We start from the raw sequence: 24,104 nt of genomic DNA, 5'->3' as shown, positions 1-24,104 counted from the left end.
TACGTTTTTGTGTCCGATTTCGTATTTAAAAATATCGTTTGCACTTATTAAATAGCATATTTGTAGGCACCTGCTCGAGCCATTAAGATTAAGTCCTAGAACGTGAAGATCCTATCCCTAGATCAAAAGTTATTCAGGGTGGTCCTTTTTTTGCCCACTATACATGTATAACTTATTCGAATATACCGAATAGTGCTACATTATCTTTCCAAAACATCAATGAAATTAAATGTTACAGTCATTATACATCTACTGTATAAAAAATTATTTTTTTATGTCCATAAAATATCTATTATGCATTAATGATTTTATGATTTAAAGCGGAACAGTAGATTCAAATCTAATAAGTACACCGTTTTCAACCACTTTTAATAAGTTATTTCCTAAAAGAAAATATTAAAAAAATGTTTTTAATTAAAATCTTTTATGAATCAAAAACATAACATTTATTTTGTTCAAAACAAATGTTGAAGAATATGTTTATTGCTTTTACCATAATTTTGTTGTTTGTCACAAAAATGTTTTGATTCGATTCAAAGAGATTTCAGACTATTAACGGAAGTGTGTTAAATTCTGTAATGTAAAGATGAGACCACGTTCATGAAAATATTGCTTATTTTGCATTTTTATACAGAAGTGATATAGCTAACAGGTTAGTAAATTTTTCTAATATCGGAATTTTATGAAACAGTTATGCTATAAATTTATTAAAGAAAACAAACATTTGATTCAGAGTCAGTAAAATATTTGAACCAAGTTATAGTGTTCTTGCATTCTACGCTGGTAATTCAAAGCACATTTTCTGATTATTTGGTTTGAATATAATAAATATGTTTATTTACTTTTAATGCAAGGGGCATTTTATTCACTTTGATCTTGAATTCTAGTCTTTTGTTTTCATATTTCTCTAATGTTGTAAAATTACTGTAAAAGAATTAAGTCAAATTATCTACAGCAAGTTTATTAAGTTTTACTGAGGTGAGTTTTTCTTTCGATAGTTAGTTGAAATTCTGTGGGGAAAAAATCTGAAACAAGAAATTTTTCACTTTTTTCAACAAAAAAAAATTTCGGACTTAATTTCAAGAGCAATTTTGCTATCACTTAGTAAACACTTATAAACCAAAGCGATTTTTCGAATAAAACCCTTTTTTTTTACTCTGTTCCATTAAAAATTAACTCGAAATTTTATTCGTACTAGTGGACTGCGACCCCTGCTCGCTAACGCTCGCCAACCCCCAAAAATTGCTACAAAATCTTATATGGTTTGCTTCGCAAACCAAACTCGCTTCGCTCGCTACTGACTTAGGTACATTGCAAATGCACAATATTCTAAGAATTCAAGACAAGCATTCAAATCCATATAACAGCTTTTTTTTTACTGAATCATTAAAACAAATTGGAATTCAAATAATTGACACGTAATTCGTTAAACCTAATAGAAATGTGCTATAGTATAAAATCTTAAGATAAAATTTCTAAAATTGATATCTCTTTAAGAAGGTTAAAATTTTGGATATAATTAAGTCTATTAAAAATTGAAATAAGTGAATTGCAATGGAAAAACCTGCATAAACAAATAAATTCTAATAAAACAAATAAATTCGTGATATAAATCAAAAATCGTCAGATAAATTCGTAATATATAAATTCGTGAAAAAAAAAGCGCTTCCGACAAAATACTAAAATAGAGATCTATCGACAAAGACTACTCACTTCTGCCTAGCTTATGCTTTCTCTGGTTATTTCAGTTTCCGTTTTTAAAAGCGCTATATGTTGAGCCATCTCAGCTAGATTTGGCATGCGACATTTTTAGCGGCAATCATTGGTCGATTTTCTACAGTTGCCATTCGGGGAGTTGTAATGAGGCTTTTTTTTGTCGCCGTGTAAGAGAAATATATATATAAATATTTTCGAATTTTTATTCCATTGTGTATTTTTTCTATATTATCCTATTTTTTTCTTTGTAATTTTTTTTGGAACAAAACAAATGCTTACAAATTTAAGTCATTTTCAATAATAATTATACTTTATTGCATTCTTCTTAACCCGATATTGCGGGGTAAACTAAATCAACATTCTTATTCATTTACTGGTGATTTTAATATTGTAATGGTGAACTGTAAAATTATTCTCGGTGATCCTTTTTTATTTTTTTTTGGAGCTCTGTGTGATCATTTTTTTTCATGTGGATGTTTCACTTCTATAGACCACTTAGTAACCCTGGGTAATATGTTAAATTAACAAATGTCTTAAATTTAAAAATGATATATGTAATACCAAATGAGAGGAATAAAATAGTATGAGTTTACATTAAAGTGCTGAAAAATTCATTCTTAACTCAAGCAAATGTTTATTAATTAATGCACCACGGAGTTCAAAAACTATTTTTCAAGTAGGAAAAAGCGAAATTATTAACTGTAGTTGCATTTTCAGAATTCAAACAAATTATGCAAAGATCGTACTCAATTTCTTTAACCTTAATTTTAAGTGTTTGAAAAAAATACTAATACAATTTAAATACTATAACAGATTTCAATTTCTGTTATAGCTATATTTATTTATATAACGCATAATTCGTAATCCCCATAAATACTATTCGCTTTTACTTAAAATCAAAACTCTCTCTTTGTATTTCTATAAAATTTACTGACAATTTAAATTAGATTTTTAGATCCCCTTCATTATTATTTCACTAAACTATTTAGAAAATCAAGATGTGATTTAGATTTGAAATTTCTCAGTTTCTTAGGAAAAGGAAAATTTAAATAAATAAATATTTAATTTTTAAAAAAATAACTCGCATAATTGTTTTTAAAATTTAAATAAACGTAAAAGTAAGCTGCAGACCTGATTCAGTGCAATATTCTAAATAAGGTATGTTACATTTATATCATATGTTATATATTTGCACACATATCGTATGTAATGTTTCATAATTACAACCCTTAACTTTCATTTTTAGAATCCTTTTTGAAATTTAAGTAAAAATTATACGCAGTTGGAAATGACAAACCGAAAGATCATAAAACTCAAAATTTGACAAATAACCATAGAGAAGCACGTGTAAAAACATCAAAGCATGTTAGGTTGCTGGGTAAAATTTATAAGTGTTTGAACTAACCACTGTTACGCTCTTTTCTCAAGTAATCAAACATGTTTTGATGGTTATACAACCACAATTCTTAATAATGATTCATCTAACTTCGATATATATTTTTCCTGTCTTAGACATTTTAAGACTCTTAATATGTACATACATTCCTTTTAACCTCATTTTAAGCAAATATTCTAAAAATTAGATTAAGAGCAGTGATTATGGAACACCATACATTTCAAATGATATCCAAATAATTTTTATCAGTGATTCATGTTTCTTTCAGGTATCAAGAATTCGGCGCAATGGCTTTTACTTTCTTACGTTACAGGAATAAATACGTAATATTGATTATGTTTGCATTAGGTGCATTCTTTGCATTCAATTGCTATATTTTAAATAAAAGTTCAACAATTTTAGATATTACAGCTGACACTGTGATTAGAACTGCCCTCCTAAAAATCCAAGGGACTGAAAAGGAAGTGGGAGACACTTCTCTAGATACACAATCCATATTCAATAAAGTATCTAACAATAGTTTCGAATTCACCCCAATTTCGTTAAACAGTGAGTATTCATTAAAGAATATCCCAAAAAGCTCACGCAAAGCCATAAAATCCACTAAAAATCATGCTTCTATAATAAACACTCCTGGCTGTAGAATACCAAAAATGGACCCTTTGGATCCTTCGGTACTTCCTTTCATTCAGGTACTGGATCCATTAATCTGCTCTGGAAGTCCCTTATTCATGACCCCTGAACCACATGGTATTGTTCATCTGAATGAATCGGTGCTGCAAAAATATTACAATTCTACAGCGAAAGATCTAGAATGCGTATATGAAGGGGTACGGCGTATCGTTACACCAGAAATGGACAGAGAAAATGGCATCTACAAGACGACTGAAAGCCAGTTAGTGTTCGATATCCCTATTAATGAAGACAACATAGCTGTGAAATGCTTTTTTAAAAACAACAATACTCATGAGCAGTACATGCCTCTCACAAGACTTAAAGAAAAAGTAGAAGAAGAAAAATCTCAACTGAAACCTTCTTCTCAGCTAAATGTAATCCTTTATGGCATTGATTCTGTTTCTAAGTTGAATTTCCTCAGACATTTCAGACAAACAAAGAGTTTTCTAAAAGACAAAATAAACATATTTGACATGAAAGGTTACACTAAAGTAGCTGATAATACATTTCCTAACCTGGTACCATTACTTACAGGTCATTTCGTTGAGTTCTATTGGAATGAATCAATGGCAGATACATTCTATTTTGATAATATAAGTTTAATTTGGAAAGATTACGCTCAGCAAGGATACAGAACATTTTTTGCTGAAGACGCTCCTTTATTTGGAACGTTCAACTACTTCAAACGGGGATTTCTGGCGCAGCCAACAGATTATTACTACAGACCATTGGCACTAATGTTAGAACACTCTACAATAAAGGAAGAACCAAGCAAATACAACTCCACTTGTTTGAATTCAGAATTAGAAATGGACCTTATCAATAACTATTTAAGGAACTTTGTTAAAACCATGGGCAACAGATCATATTTTGCTTTTGCCATGCATTCTACTCTCACTCATGATGTCTTAAATTATGCCAGTTACGCTGATGCTCCAACTGCAAGACTCCTGAAAGCCCTTGATGATGATGGTTCCCTAAATAATACTCTTTTAATCATGTTCAGTGACCATGGTATAAGATACAGTGATATCAGATTCACATACATCGGTAAATTCGAAGAGAGGATGCCATTTATGTATATACACATACCCAAATGGTTTTTAAAACAACATCCAAACATTGAAAGAAATCTCCTCATTAATCAAGGTAGACTCATCACTCATTTTGATATACATGCAACTTTGAAGCACGTGCTAAACTTGAAGCAAGATTTGTACGAAACCACTGATGAACTCGGGTTAAGTATTTTTAATGAAATACCTGATAGCAGAACATGCGAAGATGCTAATATACGTCCACATTGGTGTCCTTGCACCAGTTTTGATGCGATATCTTTGAATGACAAGACTGTGGTAAATGTTGCCGGTGCAATCGTTAGACACATAAATGAAATGCTACTTCCTTTTTCAAATGTGTGTAGTGTATTGGATCTTAAGGAAATAACAGATGCCTTACGTGGATTACCAAATAGCATTGTGCTAAAATTTAGAGGTTTAGCTGAAAATAATTCCACAATCTTGAAATTAGGCAGTACTCCTCCTACACTTGGAGATTATCTAATAACTCTGAAAACGCAACCAGGAGATGCTATGTTTGAAAGTACTGTGCGATACGATGAAGTCAGTAATATCACCAACGTATTGGATATCAGTAGAATCAATATGTATGGTAAACAGTCATGGTGCATAGACAGTCCGAGACTTAAATTGTATTGTTATTGCAAAACACAGATAGTTTAACGAGGTATCGTTATAGCAGAGATCAAGAATTATATTGCCGGATATGCTCTGGCGCATATGTTTTTAACCCTTATGGGCCCGGCAGGGTACGTAAATCTGCAAAAGGAAATGTCGATTAAATACATTTTTAATTTCAACGAAAATCGCTAAAATGTAGGTTGGATAAATAAATGGCCACGAAAATGGGTTAAAGGTATCGATTATGTCTAGATATTATTGAATTTGATTATACAAAGTAGAATGTATTATTGTCAACTTTTCCTTTTATCCTCATTATCCTTATCCTTTTATCCTTATTATCGTTATCCTTTTATCCTTATTATTCTTATCCTTTTATCCTTATCTTATCCTTTTATCCTTATTATCCTTATCATTTTATCCTTATCATCCTTATCTTATCCTTATTATCCTTATCATTTTATCCTTATCATCCTTATCTTATCCTTATTATCCTTATTCTTTTATCCTTATTATCCTTACCTTATTCTTTTATCCTTATTATCCTTATCCTTTTATCCTTATCTTTAATCATGTTAACTTATTCTTTTTTATTCCAATAGACATACTTATTTTCATTTAAACAATTTTATCTGAACAATTGCATTGTAAAAAATAATAGTTAAAAGTTTATAACGATGATTTTAACTAATATGTCGAAAGGTATGTAGATTGTAGTTAATTTGTAGTGATTCCGCTTCGCTCTATAAAGCGTCAAATCCGACAAAAATCAAAAGAGGAAGGGAAAAATAAGGTATGGCGCGTCTCCTGAAATGCGTAAAAAAATAAGAGCAACATTTCTTTGTTAAGAATGCTGTCCATTTTCTCCATCAATGCTCATTTGTACTTCATACTTCCCTGTTTATAATGCCTAATACTTCTTAGTTATACTTAAAATAAAAGTTTTGACGTAGTTATGTAGCTAATATCATTTTCCTCATATATTAATAATAGGTACATTCATATGTTTTCATTAATATGCCACAGAAAAAAATGTTCGGGCATGTAATAGCTTCATTCTGGCATGTATTTTCTAAGTCAGAATGTCCGGCAGACTGTGTAAAAATGTTAAGATCTTCCGAGCCATGCGTTATATTATGTATATGAAACTAGATGGTTCATGAATGATTAACAATAATCTGTAGATTTCACATGCATGCAATGCTATTATACTTTGCATAGCCGCAGTCATTAACTTTCCATATTTTGCAATTTTACTTGATTTTTGTTTCATAAAAATACTTAATACGTTTGGACATCGTTTCGGGTTTTCGTTTTAGATCATTTGAACGTACATAAGAGATTTTGAAAAAATCCATACATTGTAAAAAATCAGGATCATTATAAAAGCACCAGTACTTTGGGAGAATCGTCCGTAAAATTCCTTTCTACCGTAAAATAGTATACCGTAATTTTTACGGTAATATTTAATTAGAGCAGGGTTTCTTAACCTGTGGTTCATGGACCCCTTAGGGGTCCATGGGTCATATTTTAGGGGTCCACCGACTGCTCCTAATTTTTAAAACGTTTTGATCAATAATATTTAAATAACATTGATCTTTTTTTTCTTTCTAAAAGGTGAAAATACATACATATTTGAAACTAGGTGATCGAGATACCCAAAATTCAGTACGGACTGCACACAGCCCTCTAATATCCCTGTCATATTTTTAACATCCTCCACTAACCGGTTTTCAGTTTGCACCACCAGGGGCAACCCCTGATGACGTCCGCTGTACTATTTTTATTATCCCCTATCAAGCTATGTACATTTGACACCTTGTTCAGGTTACTAGATCTAGAATTTTTTACTAAGAAGAAAGCCCAGTTTTTGAAATCTGGAACATTAGACAAACTTGGATTTGGTATTCTTTAAAAACCTCTGGTTGAGGCATCTCTCAAAGTTGCATATTATATTGCTGAAAGCAAGAAACCGCATACTATTGGAGAGACGTTAATTAAGCCATATGAGCTGGAGATGATTGAATTAGTTTGTAGATTGGAACAGAGAAAAAAAAACTTGAGGCAATTCCATTTTCAAATGATGTGATACAGTCAAGAATAGTTGAAATTTCTTGCAATATCTTGAAAAAGATCATCGATGAATTGAAAGTATCGCCATTTCCCTTTAATATGCAACTGGAGGAAACTACAGATATCTCGAATTATAGTCAACTTCTTGTTTTTGTTACGTGTCTCTTGATACTATCAAGGAAGAATTTTTATTTTGTGAGTCTCTTTTGCAAACTACAAAGGCAGTTGATGTTTCAGCAATATTAAATGTTTTCTTTACCAAACAAGACTTCGGCTGGAAAGAAAAACTTCATTCACTTCGTACAGATGGAGCACCTCTGATACTTGGCAATAAATCTGGTTTTGCCCTGTTGGTGAAAAAAAAGTCTCCTAATGTTCTTGTTACTCATTGTTTTTTACATAAACATGCGCTGGCTACAAAACTCTTCCAACCAGCTTAAAAGAAGCATTATCAAACGTTATTAAAACTGTAAATTTTATTAGACGTAGAGCTCTTAATCATCGTCTCTTTAAAACGCTGTGTCAAGAAATGGACGCAGAATATGAGGTACTTCTGTACCACACGGAATTGCGCTGTCTGTCACGAGGGCAGGTTTTGAAACAATTTTTCATGTTGAAGATCGAATTATCACTTGCTCTAGAAGAAAAAGATAACTCATTCTTCGAATATTTAAACAAAAAGGATTTTACCTATAAATTGGCTTACCTGGCAGATAATTTTAACCACATGAACAATATAAGTCTTTTAATTCAAGGACCCGATATCACCATTATGGATGCAACTGAGAAACTACAAGCATTCCAATTGAAGATGCTACTTTGAAAAAAATAGAATTCAAAATGAGATATATGCAAACTTTTAAATGTTGGACGAAGTGCTTTCAGAAAATGGATCTTGGCAAGATAATTTGTTACTGAATAACTTAAAAAATGAAATCTGTGAACACCTGGAAGTACTTCAAGTTTCATTGAAAAAATATTTTAATTTAGATGAGATAACGATAAAAGATGAGTTGTGGATTCGTCATCCTTTTCTTTGTGATATAGACTGTATCGATGATTATGAACCTTACCAAAGATGAGCTTATTGATCTTAGAACAAAGTCCTTGCTAAAAATGGATTTCGATTCAAAAACATTCGGAGAGTTCTGGTCTTCTGTGAAAGTAGCCTACCCATTGCTTGTAAAGCGAGCTATTTCAGCTATAATTCCGTTAGATACAGTGTATCTTAACGAAGCCGGACTTTCCAGAGTTGTGACAATAAAAACAAAACATCGTTATCGATTGAATGTTGAACATGTTATGCGCGTTGCTTTGTCGAAAACCATCCCTCTATTCAATTTATTAATTAAGGAAAAGCAGCAACAACCTTCAGACTAAAAATTTTAATTATAAATATTTTGTATACTATTGAAATAATAAAATTAAATGCTAAAATAAATTAAATACTAAAAATGTATGTTTTTTTTAATTTTTTTTCTCAGAGGGGTGGTCCGTGACAACGTGAAAATTTTAAAAGGGGTCCATTGTATCAAAAAGGTTAAGAAACACTGAATTAGAGTGATTTAGTAATTTTACAGTTATTATTGAAAAAATTACGGTTCCGCAACATTTTCCGGTAAAAATGGATTTTACATTAAAAAAGCACCCATCCTACTTTTTACCTAATTTCATCTGTAATTTTTTACAGTGTAGGTAAGTTCATATCAGTTCTTATGAACTTACTTTTGAGGTATATGGGAATTGAAAAAATGGGTATTAAATAAAAAAAATTTGTGGTAGTTTCAGAAAATCACTTCTTTGTCTACATGTCATTTATTTGAAACTAATAGAAAGTATTTATGTAAAATGGATTAGATTGCTATTTTGTAAATTACTGCATTTTTGTGATTATTGTCAAAATCAGATTTTTTTTTCATTTCCACATTAGATCAGTTACATGGAAATTTTACTTATTTTCAATGTTTCTTTAGTCCCAAGATTTACATGTATTGTATACTAAAGAAATAAATGAATAAAAAGAACTCATTATAATTATCAAAATATTCCTAATCTCTGCTATAAATTTTTTTTCAAACATTTTATTATGTATTTTGAAATTAAAGCAACAGATTTGTATTCTCTGATTAAAACCTTCTTTTGCTTCAAAAATATATAAATCAGAAATAGCAGTCGACGTATTTCTAGCACTCAAAAATAGGCACTCATTATCAAGACTTGAAAGACGTGAATGAGCGGAAATAAAAGTGATTTAAAATATAAAGCCTAAAGTTTCCAATGGAAAATAGAAAAATAAAGAGGAGAAACTAAACAAGAAAAAAAATTATTTAACGTTAATTTCAGAATTTTCCTCGTGTTGTTTCTCACCTTTATTGTTCCATTTTCCGATGGTAACTTTGCGTTTTATTTTTCAAATCACTTTTATTTTAAATGACTTTTATTTTTTCTCATTCACATCTGGCGAGTCTTGATAATGAGCCCCTATAGCAGGTCGACTGTTATTTTCTATATATATACTTTTGAAACCCATAATCTTACCGCTTTAGTTTCTTAGGATTATTTATTTATTGTTTATTCCACAAAATTAACACAAATTACTTTTCATACAGTGATGTGTTGTTTATACCACGAAAATTAACACAAATTACTTTCTATAGAGTGATGTGTTGTTCATACTAAAGAAATTAACACAAATTACTTTTTATACAATGATGTGTTGTTTATACCACAAAAAATTAACGCAAGTTACTTTTTATACCGTGATGTGTTGTTTATACCACGAAAATTAACACAAATTACTTTCTATAGAGTGATGTGTTGTTTATACTAAAGAAATTAACACAAATTACTTTTTATACAGTGATGTGTTGTTTATACCACAAAAAATTAACGCAAGTTACTTTTTATACCATGATGTATTGTTTATACCACGAAAATTAACACAAATTACTTTCTATAGAGTAATGTGTTGTTTATACTAAAGAAATTAACACAAATTACTTTTTATACAATGATGTGTTGTTTATACCACAAAAAATTAACGCAAAATACTTTTTACACAGGGATGTGCTGCTTATACCAGGAGAATTAACACAAATTACTTTTTATGAATTAATGTGTTGTTTATACCACATAAATGAACACAAATTACTTTTTATATCGTGATGTGTTGCTTAAACTATGTACAACAACAAATCGTTGTTAATAATGTCTTAGACGCAGTAACACATTTAATTTGTAGATATTGATAACGGATAATAGCACCTGAGTACACACTTTAAAAGCATTAAAACCAATCTTGGTATTTAGATGTTTTTACAACCAAAGAAATAGGCAGTTATAATTAAAACTTTACTTCGTTCACAAAATAAGCTTTTTTACTTTAAATACAGACGTGAATTATGTACTGGTTTAAATCAAACAAACAAGTCATTGAAAAATTCAAGAAATATATAAAATTTAGAATAACAATTTCATAATATGTTTCATAAAACATTATATGTTTTGACTTTTTATCGAAGTATATAACAGGTTAGTAAAATTTTCTATTATTATATTCATCTGAAGCCATGTATTTTTTTTTTTGAAGGAAAGGGAACTAATTGAAACAATTTCTTATAAATTTTCTAAGGAATGTATTACTTTGAACATATATATATATAAATATTTTCTTTAATTAAAATTTGAACTTCTATCTTCATTTTTTTTCTTTTACAAAAGTTATTCAAACGAAAATTATCACAAAAATTTCTCTTTTTGAAAGTAATATTTGTTTACCATATAAAATAAGCAATAATTTATAGACAAGTCATAAAATTGATTATTTTCTTAAATAAAAATGACTTTAAAATTCCTGCTTTCCTTTTCCTTTTATTGAACAGAAATAAATTGAAAAAAGAAACTGTCATAATCATCTCTTTCTCTCAATTTGTTTTATTCCACACTAAAAAGTGATTGTAAAGAAGTCTCATAATTGACTACTTCAGGTATTGTTTTTTAGACAAAAAATCAATTGAAATCAAAATGGAATTAGTTTCAACCTAAAAATTATATTATTGACCAGAACTAAAGCCGTTACCTTACCTGACGGGAGATTCGGAGATTCTTGTAACTTCGATTTTTGAGATCATTTAATTAACGTTGCATTAACATTCTCTCTATATATAACGTTAATTATAATATGCACTAATATTCCTGAATTAGGCCACATATAAATTATATATTTAACTACTGATCTATATTCCAATTATGTAAACATTTTTATCAAAGACAAAATTCTATTATTATTTATTTAGTCGGAGAACATGAATAAAGTGCAATAATTAACATGTTTGACAAATCAATAATAAATGCTAGCTAAAAGTTAGGTTTCATTAATCATGTGAGTGAACAATTAAAACATTTTACGAGTTTAAATTTACAACTGTTATTAAATATAATAAAGTAAATATAATTGAAATTAATAATAACTTTACAAAATCAATCTAATTTATTCAATAATTGCCCGAATATTTTGTTTAGCCCTATAGCAAGCTCATCAAAAACTGCCAATCAAAAGCGACTATTAGCAAACAACTGCATATATATATATATATATATATATATATATATATATATATATATATATATATATATATATATATATAGAGAGAGAGAGAGAGAGAGAGAGAGAGAGAGAGAGAATTAATATTATACATGCATATAAATATAATAACAATACAAATGCATATAAAAGTAAATAGTTTGCCAAAAAACATCTTGAATAACTTTTAATCTAATTAGTGCAGAGGAGGCTTTAAATTGTAAAATTAGACGCATTTGCTTTCAAAGATAAAATACATGCCTCTTTTTCGACAGATTTGAATTTTTTATCCCCAAAATGGAGGAGTTGGCCGCAATCGGGGAAGTATGGTAACAATAGTTCCTTCAGGAGAGCGGTACACTGCGTATTTCACTATATCATGGAGATTTTTTAAGCGAATAGAAAAATATTTGCACACAAGTATATAATTAGTTTGTTCAAAGATAATTCTGTGCAAAAATTATGACTTTGAAAAATGATTTATTAATTTTTATTATTATATTTAATAATAGTCGAAAAACTTTTGAATTGTAAGGTATACACATTTTACTTTATTTTATAAGGAATGTAATTTTATAAGGCAAAATACGAAATTTGGCGAAATCAGCTGTATAGTTCTGAGAAAGTGAATTTTAAGAAAGTTGAATGTTAAAAAGTAATTTTTTGTTTGTTTTTGTATTAGTGTATAAATATTTTAAGTCAAGTTTTAAACTTAAAATTTCGAAAAACAGGACATGAACAGAGGGACGTATTTTTAATTGTTCACTTTTCAACAACCATTATATAAATTTAAGGTATACATTTCGAACCATGAATATTGCATTTCATGCGTGAAAATAACTTTACTCATTATGTTCTGTTTTTCTTTCCGAAGCAATGCAATTATTTAAAAATTTTCATTGTATAATAGTATTGTTTCGTCATAAAACTTAGAGTACTCATAATTGATCATAAAACTTATAACACAAGCCAGTTCTCAATAAAAGGCATTTTTATTACCAGTCTGTTACACGTGTCATTCTCTTTAAATTTTATTAGATGAAACGTGATAGCACAAAAACTTGACACTTAAACTGTTTCTTTTTCCTTAACCATTATTTTATAACAATCAGACTTACTTAAAGCAAAATTATATTTAGCTTAAATACACAATGATGAAAATGTTGTGAAATTTTATGAAGAGAATCATTCTGTAAGTGTGCAAAAATACTAATGTAACTCAGATAACTGTTAAAAATATTACGAAATTCTTTATTTTCTCCAAAAATTACACGGAGTTCTAATTCGATTTGTAGAAATTTGATATTTTCAAATTAGATTATTCAGTGATCTATGTTAAATCATATCATTTTCTAAAATTATCTAATTCAAAAAGTTTCCAATCTCTTCAGCATACTACTCTAATTCAGGTAGATGAAGTTTTTCGCACTTTCAGATATGCAATGGAAATATGTAATATACTGAAATGTCAATGTGAAAATATGTTCCAGGTAATGCTCTGTTCTATAGAATTTATTCTAGATAACAGGTAAATGAATTTATTTAGTCTGTAAAATAACATGAATTTTTTTAATCTTCATTATGCTGTTTAATGCTTAAACATGAAACAGTATTGTAATTATTATATATCAGCTGTTTTAATTAATTTTCGGCATTTCCAATCTTTATTGGATTTTTCAATTTGCTAGTTTAGCATAAAAGGTCATACACATCAGCGGTTTAGCTATTACGTGCATATATATACATATTTATAAAGAACTGTAAGAATGTATTTACTGTGAGAAATGTCCGTGTACCTTAGCGCTTACACGAAAGTGGCGTTCCACTACTCCAACCAAGGATGCTCTTTTACACTACTTGGTGTTAGGCCGTCGCCTTTTTTTTTTTAATTCAGTAACACAAAATTTATAATTATATTACGATATTGGTCCTAAATGAGGTGAAAAGAAAGATTATATATATTTGTTCCCAGCATACATGCAAAACATTCGATTTTATAAATAAAAATAATTTTTAAAAAAAACGCTTGTAACTATATTTTGCTGTCATTCACAATTAAAATCATATTTGCTCCTGTGTAAGAGACTGATATTTTTTCTTTACACAATTGCAGAACTTTACGTATATTGCCCTGATATAAAATTCCTCAATTCATTTATCAGTTGTGATGGCATATATTTTTCATTATCAAGAAAAATAATAAATAGAAAGCAGCTGAACCAGAAATCACCCTCGTACTTTTACAGCCTTGGCAAACGTACGACAATAATCGTGTTTTTAATGACACAGCAGTCGTCAGTTCTGATTGAAAATATAAAAAGTGCAGTAACGTCAAAAATATTTACATGTAACTACAAAATTAAGTACATTAAAATTTGTTTTTATTTTATTTTTTTAAAACACTCTCTCCTTCCAATAAATGTTAGCTAGGTGCCCCTCCCGGTAACAACTGCTGTACTATATTAAACTTAGAACAATAACTTCAATCTAGGCTTCTTTTTTCTTTGAAAAAACATTAAAACGTATTTTAAAAAACAAAGTTAAATTATTTTGGATACTAACTTTTTTCTATTTTTAAATTCCAGAAAATTAATAAATTGTTACAATTTGTTCGCTCTAACATTATTGGAAAAAGTTATGCGCGTTTACATGCTAAAAACAAGGGGAATCGAAAAATAATCTGTTTTCTTTCCTTTTAAATATTCACTAAAAATATATATATATTTAAAATTTAGTATGGCATTTCAATAGTTTGTAATATGATCCAAATCATATCTTTCAGGTGTAAAGAACCCAGGAAGTCATCTAGAATTTGAGTTTCAATGGCATTTATTTCCTTGCGTAATCGTAATCAATGTGCACTGTTACTTCTGTTTTGCTTGGCAATATACTTCTTATTCAGTTGGTTTATATTAGGAAAAAGTTCACAAATTTTAAATGATGCAACGGACATTAAGAGGAGATCGGACATCCAAAATATACACAACATAGAACAAATACACATAGAGGATGAAGCATTTATTCACAAAGATCAGTTATTAATTACATTAAATTATGAAACGAGCCTTGCAAACTTCAATAAATATGATAATTTTATTTCTAAGCGCAATAAACAGCCTTTCATGCGCGCAAGAATTGACCCGAAAAAAGCGTTTAATGGTATTGATGGTTTGCTAGCATCGCAGAAGCGCGTAAGCACAGTCTCACCTACGCATCATCCACAAATTGAAATGAAGCCAGACAACATAGAAGAAGACGTTTATTTGAAAACAGGGCTTAATACAGTGTCTCCAACATATTCACCAGACCTCGAATTGCAGCCAGACAATATAGAATCAGCTGTTTCTCTAAAAACTCCATCGTTGTCGGAAGAACAATTAAACTCTAATGATATATCAGAATTCAATACAAAAAACCAATATAATTCTACAGAAAATTTAACAAGTCACTTTATCGGCACTAATCATACCAAAAATCCTGCTTTTATAATTGACACTATGGGTTGCAGAATACCAAAACTGGATCCATGGGATCCAACTATAGTTCAGTTTATTGAGCTTCTTGATCCATTAATATGCTCCAATCGCCCTTCATTCATGACTCCTGAACCAAACGGGGTCGTTCATTTAAATGAGTCAGTGCTACAAAAATACTACAATTCCGCACCAGGTGATATGGAATGTTTATATCAAGAAGTACGACTTAATTCTACAACATCTATGATTAGAGAAGACACAATCTATTTGATGAACCAAAAGCCATTAGTATTCAATACACCTATTGATGCAGAACATATTGCTGCTATATGTTATTTTAATAACAGCAATACTCATGAGCAGTACATGCCTCTCACAAGACTCAAAGCGAAAGTGGAAGAAAAAAAATCTAAACTTATACCTTCTTCCCATCTAAATGTCATTCTCTACGGTATTGATTCCATTTCTAAACTAAATTTCTTCAGACATTTTAGACAGACAAAAGCTTTTCTAAAAGACAAAATGAACATATTTGACATGAAAGGTTACACAAAAGTGGCTGATAACACATTCCCTAACTTGGTACCAATGCTCACCGGTTATTTTGTTGACTACTTCTGGAATGAATCTATTGCAGACACATTCTTTTTTGACAACATGAATTTGATTTGGAAGGATTATTCCCGACAAGGATACAGAACATTTTTTGCTGAAGATGCTCCCTTTAATGGGATCTTCAATTACTATAAAAGAGGATTTCTTGAGCAGCCTACAGATTATTATTACAGACCACTAGCTCTGATGGTAGAAAAGTCTGTAGTAAGACACGAAGCTAAAAAATATAACTCAACATGTTTGAATTCAGATTTAGAAATGGATCTTATCAATGACTACTTAAAGAATTTTGTGAAGACAATGGGAAGCAGGCCTTATTTTGCTTTTGTCATGCATTCTACTCTTACACATGATTTAGTGAACTATGCAAGTTACACTGATGTTCCCACAGTTAAGCTGCTAAAAGCACTCGATGAACACGGATCTCTAAATAATACACTTTTGATAATGTTCAGTGACCATGGTATACGATATGGGGATCTAAGATTCACATATATAGGTAAATTCGAAGAGAGGATGCCATTTATGTACATACACATACCCAAATGGTTTTTAAAGCAGCATCCAGATATCGAAAGAAACTTTTTCGTTAACCAAGACAGACTCATCACACTTTTTGATATCCATGCAACTTTGAAGCATTTACTTCATCTGGATCAAGATTTTATGGAGGATAAAGACGAATACGGGTTGAGCCTGTTTAATGAAATACCTGAAACTAGGACATGTGAAGATGCTGAAATACTCCAACATTGGTGTCCTTGTACTAGTTTCGATCCAGTACCTTTGAACAACCTGACTGTAGTAAACGCCGCAGAGGAAATCGTTAAGCACATTAACAAAATGCTACTTCCTTACGCAGATGTGTGTAGAACATTAGAGGTCAAAGAAATAACTGATGCTCTACGAGGATTGCCAAATGATATAGTACTGAAATTCATAGGCCAAGAAGGTGTGGTCGAAAATGCAAGGATTGCAATCGGCCAAGCACCTCCAACGCTTGGAGATTATCTAATAACTTTGAGAACACAACCAGGGGACGCTATGTTTGAAGGTACTGTGCGATACGACGAGGAAAATAATATCACAAGTGTATTGGATATCAGTAGAATTAATATGTATGGAAAACAGTCATGGTGCATAGACAGTCCAAGGCTTAAGTTGTATTGTTATTGTAAAACTCAACTTAAATGACAGATATCATAGTATGTGGAAAAAATTAGCCGATACTTAACATTTGTAAACACTTAACTGAATTTTAAGGAATTTTAAAAAACTACAAAGTCTAAAAATAATTTTTCATAAATTCTATGGAATACATACTTAAAGGATCATAATTAAAGCTTCACGCATAGGTCTCAGTAAAATAAAAATTGCTAGCTCTAAAATTACTGAACTAGGAAATCTTATGGAAAATGCAATGTGAGTTATAATTAATTGTATATTGAGCTAAGTAAAAACGAATTATCATAACCACCTTCATGAGTATGCATGATGTGCTTAAGAAAGAATTATCTATGTTGTTCAATGACATTTTAATCAATAATTGTACTGAGGTTTTCAATGTGTTAATACTAGAATCCCCCACCCTTTAATCTTTAAGCGAAGGACTTGTTCAGATAAAATTTCTCTCAACGCTGCAGAAAGTTCTTCTGACATAGTACATCATATTAGTTTTATGCTCTCTCAAAACGATTTGCGTGGAAGCATTGAAAAGTTAACTCTGAAAACTAAATTCCTTCCACAGTAATTGGTAGAAATTCGGTTTTCAGTGTTTGGTTTAGTACTTTTCCTTTTATATAGATCTCAGAAAACAATTTTAATTCTTTTGACTCAGCATAACATATAATACTTATAGATTGTTTATTATTATTCTTTTGTAAATCAGACTAATACTTATCCTTTACTGCCAGCATTTAAATTATTTGTTTTCAAACATTATAAATATTTACGTTGTAGTAAATTGTCATCATATTAGTGATGAAATGCTGCTATATATTTTCAACGTAGGAAATAAATTTTAAATAATATTATTGTCATTTCTTTTAATTGTATTCTAAATCGTATTGACTGTGTTGTAAACTATTCGTTTAAATATTTAAAACATGCACACTTACAAATGTTTAACTCTTTAGAGGTTGCATAATTTTGACGGCATAAGAGCTCCTATTTTTTATTTAAGAAAATTATATGAAACTAAGTGTATGTACAATATATGCATTCATTTTTGATTTCTGGGTAAAATTTTTTGCTTGAAGTAGAAAGAAATAATTTTTGGGGAAAAATGCGACCTTTAAGGAGTTTAAAAAAATTTATCACAAAACGCAAATCACATGTACTCAAAAAGAGCCTAACTAGTAACTAAGATTACAAAAAAAAGAATATCACAATTATTCATGTTTGATGAGTGCTGACATCTAGTTTAAAATAAACTCTCCCTAAAAATATTACAAATAGTCTGGTACTGCAATCCGGCTTATAGATTGAGAAATAAACAAATTTCGGACATAAGACACTTATTGTTTTAATCTTTTTTTGGAGTATTGCTTTTCAACACTTCAGACCGGAAATATCATGAACACGAGAAATGGAAGGCGAATCTTCACCCTGTCATTTTGACGGGTTAAAGAACTAATATTAACTTCATAGTGTTTGCTGAAGTTCTTTCACTGAGGAAAATAAAAAGCCACAGTTTAAGTGCTTTTAACTCGAAGCAAATCTATAATTTAAACCATACATAGGATTTTGCTAATAAACTTACATATTTAAAAACTTTGTAATTTTTTTTTTCCAAAATCGTTAAATTGGCAAATTTTTCTTCCCAGAAAAACTTACTTAAATCATTAATTATTCTCAATTTTCTAGATTTTTATGCGTTTATTATTAAAATTCATATCAAAGACGCTTTCTTCTTCGTAAAATTATGCTTTATCTTTGCTTTTTGCGCCATTTTAATTATTAGCATAGAGGTCGAAGATAACTGTTACGAACTCAAAACAATTATATAATTATCTTATTACTTGCTTAAAAGCGTTATTTCATATAACTAGAGATCCTTCGAAAAAACGACAGCTAAAAAGGACACTCATAGGACAATTTTGTGAGTGGAAAGGCCGAACTTGGTACAGTTGTTCCTAAATTAATAAAAAGACTTTTAAAATGTATTATTGTTCCTGCTTTTATCTTTTATAATTAGAAAAATCATAGATCCGGAAAATTGAAAAATAAAATAAAATTGAAAAATAAAAAGTTTAGAAAAGGACATTTGATGTACGACTTTTTTAAAAATAAGATTGTTTTGAGCAAACTAGAAAAGGCAGGCTGGAAATATAAATAAAATATTGATGACTAAAAATTAGAAGAAAATAAAGCTAAATTTGCACCATAATTCTAATAATTAATTTTTCCCTGAAATTTTTAATGAGGAACTGTTCTTGACTTTTATTACTTTTACATAACATAATTCTATCCATTATTGTTCTGAGCCATTAATGTCATGATTCTTTGGTATATGAAAACTCAGGATGCAAAATTGCCATGAACATGGCATAACGTTGTAGTATTAATACATGTCATAGGACGTCAGCTCATTGAAAAAAAATTAGATTTTATGGAAAAAGGTACTATATTAGTTGTATTTCATTATACAACGTAATTTATTGCGTTAAATTTTAAATTTCTTAGATATTTGGAGACGAAAAATTATTAAAGTGCGTTTGACAACGAATAATAAAGGACATACCTTAAAAAGGAATTTCACAGATCTTTGGAGACGAAAAATGATTAAAGTGCATTTAGCAACAAATAATTAAGGAGACACCTTAGAAAGCAAATTAAAAGAAAAGAAAGTGAATACCTTGCCGTGAACAGTAGGGTGGAGCTCATTTTTTTTTTACGTTAATTTTTTTTTTCTTTAATTTTCATTTCGAACAGTTTGACCCACTTTTCGAGGAGGATTCAAAAATGCACCAAAAAATGCACAAAAAATTTACTAATAGAATTTTTCTCCTACAGGCATTTACCTTGAAAATTTACATATTCCTTGAAACTACAGATATTTGCCTCTATTGCACCTTAAACAAAAATATTTTTTTCAACGAACTAGTTTTTTTGAATAGAAGATCACAAATGATAAATAAATCTGTACTTCTTAACACTGAATTCAGTTTATTCCTTCATAACTGGAAAGTATAAACTAAGATAAATAAATAAATTAAAGTCATTGTAAAGTCTTATATTATTCTTTCCTGTCCTGGTGGCTTTACATTAAGAATGATTAAGTAAATAAATTTAAGTTTATACTTAATATCATCGATCCCTGTCGATATATGATGATAGCACATGTAACACAATCAAACAAGCTTCCCGATTAATTAACCCTTCAGTGTATTACTTTTTTTTTTTTTTATTTCGATTACTGTTTTCTTTACGCTGAAATTTCATTTAGAGCCTTCATCGTCTCAGCTCTTCAATTATTTTGATATATTTAGTTAAAACTGGAACACTGTAAAAAAATCCGGTAAGACGTATCGGCACTCAAGTTTTCGCTACTTTTTGCTGTAAAATCCATTTTCACTGCAAAGTTTTACGGACTAAAATATCTGATATATCGTAATTTTACTGTGATAAATACAAGTAAAGTCCCTGTAATTAAATAAATATTACTGTAAATGTTACGGTATATGATTTTACTGTAAAGATGGATTTAATGGTGAATTGAATTTTACGCATCATGCACACAGGGTTCCAGTACACTTTATCGGAATTTGATCTGGATTTTCTTACAGTGTAGATGAACATCCAAATCATTTTCTCTTCTGTCACAGGTAAGTTATATTATTTTTCCATCGCTATACGTAATACTTGATTTTTATTGCACTTAACCACACAAGTTTTTATCTTCGTCATGTAAACAAGGTTAAAGGCACCCCTGTTATCATTCTTCATTTTATTTTGCTTAGCTCAGTTTTCTTTCTTTTTTTTGGCTAGACCTATTTTATATCTCCATTTGATTTCATAAAAGAGTAGGTAATACTTTTTTTAAGTTTAGCACACTTTAGTCGATTTTGACTCGTGTATCATTAAAATCTAAATTCAGACACAAAAGTTTTGAAATAAAAATGTTGATTTCAGAAAATTCTGCATTTCTTGAATCCATTAATAAAATAAAACACATACTGGGGAATTTCTAACATATAAACTAGATTTTTTTTAAAGGAAATAAAGAAGTTTTGGGATTGTTTATGGGAAACAGGTGGGTATGCCAGCTTTTTTCATCAAATCCTTTTTTGCATTTAATTGTAAAAAATTGTTCAATGTGAAATTTGTTCAGTTCAGTATTTTTTTTGCGTACTTCAAATACTGATTTGTTCCTTTAAATTTAGTTGGTTGGTGTGTAGTAACATTTCTTGCTAATACAGGCATATTTGAAACAAAAAAAAACAAAAGACTCCTGCAAATAGTGACTTCTGCTGGCAACTGCTTTATTATAGAATAAAATAGTGATAATACGTGAACGAAATTAGCAAAACGCTCCAAAAGCATGGATGAGGGAAATTAAAACAGTTTTCCTAACTTTTTTCAAAAAGAAAAACATTTTGTATGTAAATTCTCAAAAAAAGTAGGATTATTTCGTAACTATATAGCTGTTTTTGTCATACAATTTCTCATATATATCAATAAAGTTTAAAGCTTTCAGAGGTTTGAGAAACCGGCAGTAAACTACGGGCAAAAATAAATATTTTTGAACACTCTATGCCAGAAAATATAGCTATAAGCCTTTAACTTGTATTAACTACTTTGGTTGTTATTTGCAATAATTGCATAAAATTTCGTAAATCTGGATACAATATTTATGGAGATATGGACATTTTAATAAAAATTTGTTTCATGTTTTTGCTATAACTTGAAAAATATTCTAATAAAATCAAACGAAACCTTCGGAACAATTTTTTATTATTTAAAAAATTATTATTTTATTCTTTGAAAATAATTTACTAAAAATGGCACAAGATATTAATATTTAAAATAATTTCTTTATACTGAAATATTTTTTTTCTAAGTTTTGTAATGCCTTGTATCTGATAACTATTTGAAAAAGTCCAATTTGGATATTTTAAACATTTAAAAAGTTACTTAAAATTTTCTAAGCAGTTTTTAAATTTTTTAAAGAAACCTCTAAAGGACAAGGGGTTTCCCACAAATTTTAGTTTGAAACGTATCATAAAATTTAATAAAAAAATTATAATACCTTACTCATTTAAAAACATTCTAATCTTTTAAAAATTTAAACTCTTGATAACGGCCAATGACCGTAAAATAAAATTCTGTCCATAAAAACCACCATGACCATAATAACACGAGTCTAAAAGTAATTTCTTCCGCTTAAAATACATAGTCACTGACCGTAAATTAACATTATGCTCGCAAAAGTTGTCTTCAGTAAAGACCTTCAAGTTGCTTAAGACTCCAGTGACATGTATGTCGAACCAAGGCAAATCGTTGAACAAGACAAGGTAGTGTAGTGCTGCCATCTGTCCAGGAGTGAGAAAGATGAGTGTTTGTGATCACCAGTGTGGAGGGAAAGTGAGAGATGTGTTCTTTTCGAGCCGGCAAGGTTTAAATTAAGAAATTTAAATTTGGGGGCTAATAAGTTACATATATTTATTGATAGTCCCAAAAAACAGCCAAGCAAAGTCGCTACCACAAATGAATATTTTAAGATAACCCATAGACTAATTCACGAGAGGAATACTTAATTTTACTCTGTTGCTAAGCAACCAAATTCAGGGTATTAAAAAAATTTAAATAATGTTCTGTGATAGCTGGGCGAGGTTTATTTATTAATAGTTAATAGAAAATATCTCGAAGTTTCTAGGCAATAGACAATTTTTCAGCTGATTTCTGACCAAAAAGCAGAGATATTTTTTAAATCTCCTATAAAAAGAAAATTTGAATCAATTTATAAATTATTTATGATCTTCTAAGCTTTTAGAATTTGAATATATGAACTTTTTATCAGACATATTTGAGCTTTTTTTAATGTTGTTTTACTCCCTTTATACAAGGATTTCATGCTAAAATCAAATTTGCATATCTTTTTATAACTACATACAAAATTTTAGGATAATCACTTTTGCAGCTTTGATCGAGTCTTCTAGGCAAAAAAGTTAAATAAACAAAAAAAAGTGTCTGAAAAAAATGTAAATTGTACAGTAATTCTAATGCACATTCTGTATGTCTTATATAATTTACGATATTTCTTTTTTCTATAACTGAAGGAATTGCTGAATGTTAAAATGCATTTTAAAGACAAATATGTTATGTTTAAGAAAAACATATTGAAATAATATGTTACATATTGTATGATTCATTGTTTAAAGAATCGCTTCATTCTGCCACATATTACCATGGTTTTCCATGGATATAGATGATTTGCAAATAGCACCCTGATGTTTCGATACATTCTGAAACTTATTTTCACAAATTCAAATTAAAATGTTTACATGTTACTTAATTACGATAAATTAAATTTATAACCAAATACTGGTGATTTCTTTGTTTTCTTACATATATCTGATACGATATTCTCCCTTTAAACAAAGTTCGTATGGTTCTTAAGATACTGAAATGGTGGCACAAAAGCTTAAAAGATAAAATATTCAATTCCATTAGCTCAAAATATCGGGTCTCAAAATTTTAATTTTAAAATTAAATAAAACCTTCATAGTTACAATATTGCTGCTACGGTTCTCTTACTTTTTAAAAGAACACATGAATTCTGATAGAATATTAAAATGCATATGCTTATTCTTACGAGCACAAATTCCTTATCAAAATAATGATCAAGACTCAAATCTAAAACAGAATAA

General features: G+C 29.4%; 2 protein-coding genes across 8 annotated transcripts; both read left to right on the top strand.

The window, feature by feature from the left end:
* Nucleotides 1-355: 355 nt before the first annotated feature.
* Nucleotides 356-6,780, top strand: LOC107456188 (uncharacterized). Its single transcript, XM_087151797.1, has 2 exons — nucleotides 356-652; nucleotides 3,381-6,780. Exon 2 carries the CDS (start codon nucleotides 3,400-3,402, stop codon nucleotides 5,527-5,529), a length of 2,130 nt encoding a protein of 709 aa, XP_087007923.1. The 5' UTR covers nucleotides 356-652; nucleotides 3,381-3,399; the 3' UTR covers nucleotides 5,530-6,780.
* Nucleotides 6,781-10,635: 3,855 nt separating this feature from the next.
* LOC107456207 (uncharacterized) lies at nucleotides 10,636-17,539 on the top strand. 7 transcript variants are annotated; one of them, XM_016074007.4, is made up of 3 exons: nucleotides 10,636-11,091; nucleotides 13,633-13,670; nucleotides 14,925-17,539. In XM_016074007.4, exon 3 carries the CDS (start codon nucleotides 14,965-14,967, stop codon nucleotides 17,425-17,427), a length of 2,463 nt encoding a protein of 820 aa, XP_015929493.3. In that variant the 5' UTR covers nucleotides 10,636-11,091; nucleotides 13,633-13,670; nucleotides 14,925-14,964; the 3' UTR covers nucleotides 17,428-17,539. The 7 variants fall into 7 exon arrangements, with proteins under 7 accessions (XP_015929493.3, XP_042905685.2, XP_042905683.2 ...); XM_043049751.3 differs by lacking the exon at nucleotides 13,633-13,670 and adding an exon at nucleotides 13,578-13,632; XM_043049749.3 differs by having other exon boundaries at nucleotides 13,578-13,670.
* The last annotated feature ends 6,565 nt before the right edge of the window (nucleotides 17,540-24,104 follow it).

The sequence above is a fragment of the Parasteatoda tepidariorum genome, chromosome 9 (genome assembly GCF_982258835.1).
Source record: "Parasteatoda tepidariorum strain Cologne lab strain chromosome 9, Ptep-v5.0, whole genome shotgun sequence".
NCBI classification, from domain to species: domain Eukaryota; kingdom Metazoa; phylum Arthropoda; class Arachnida; order Araneae; family Theridiidae; genus Parasteatoda; species Parasteatoda tepidariorum.
This window is presented reverse-complemented; position numbering and strand designations above follow the sequence as displayed.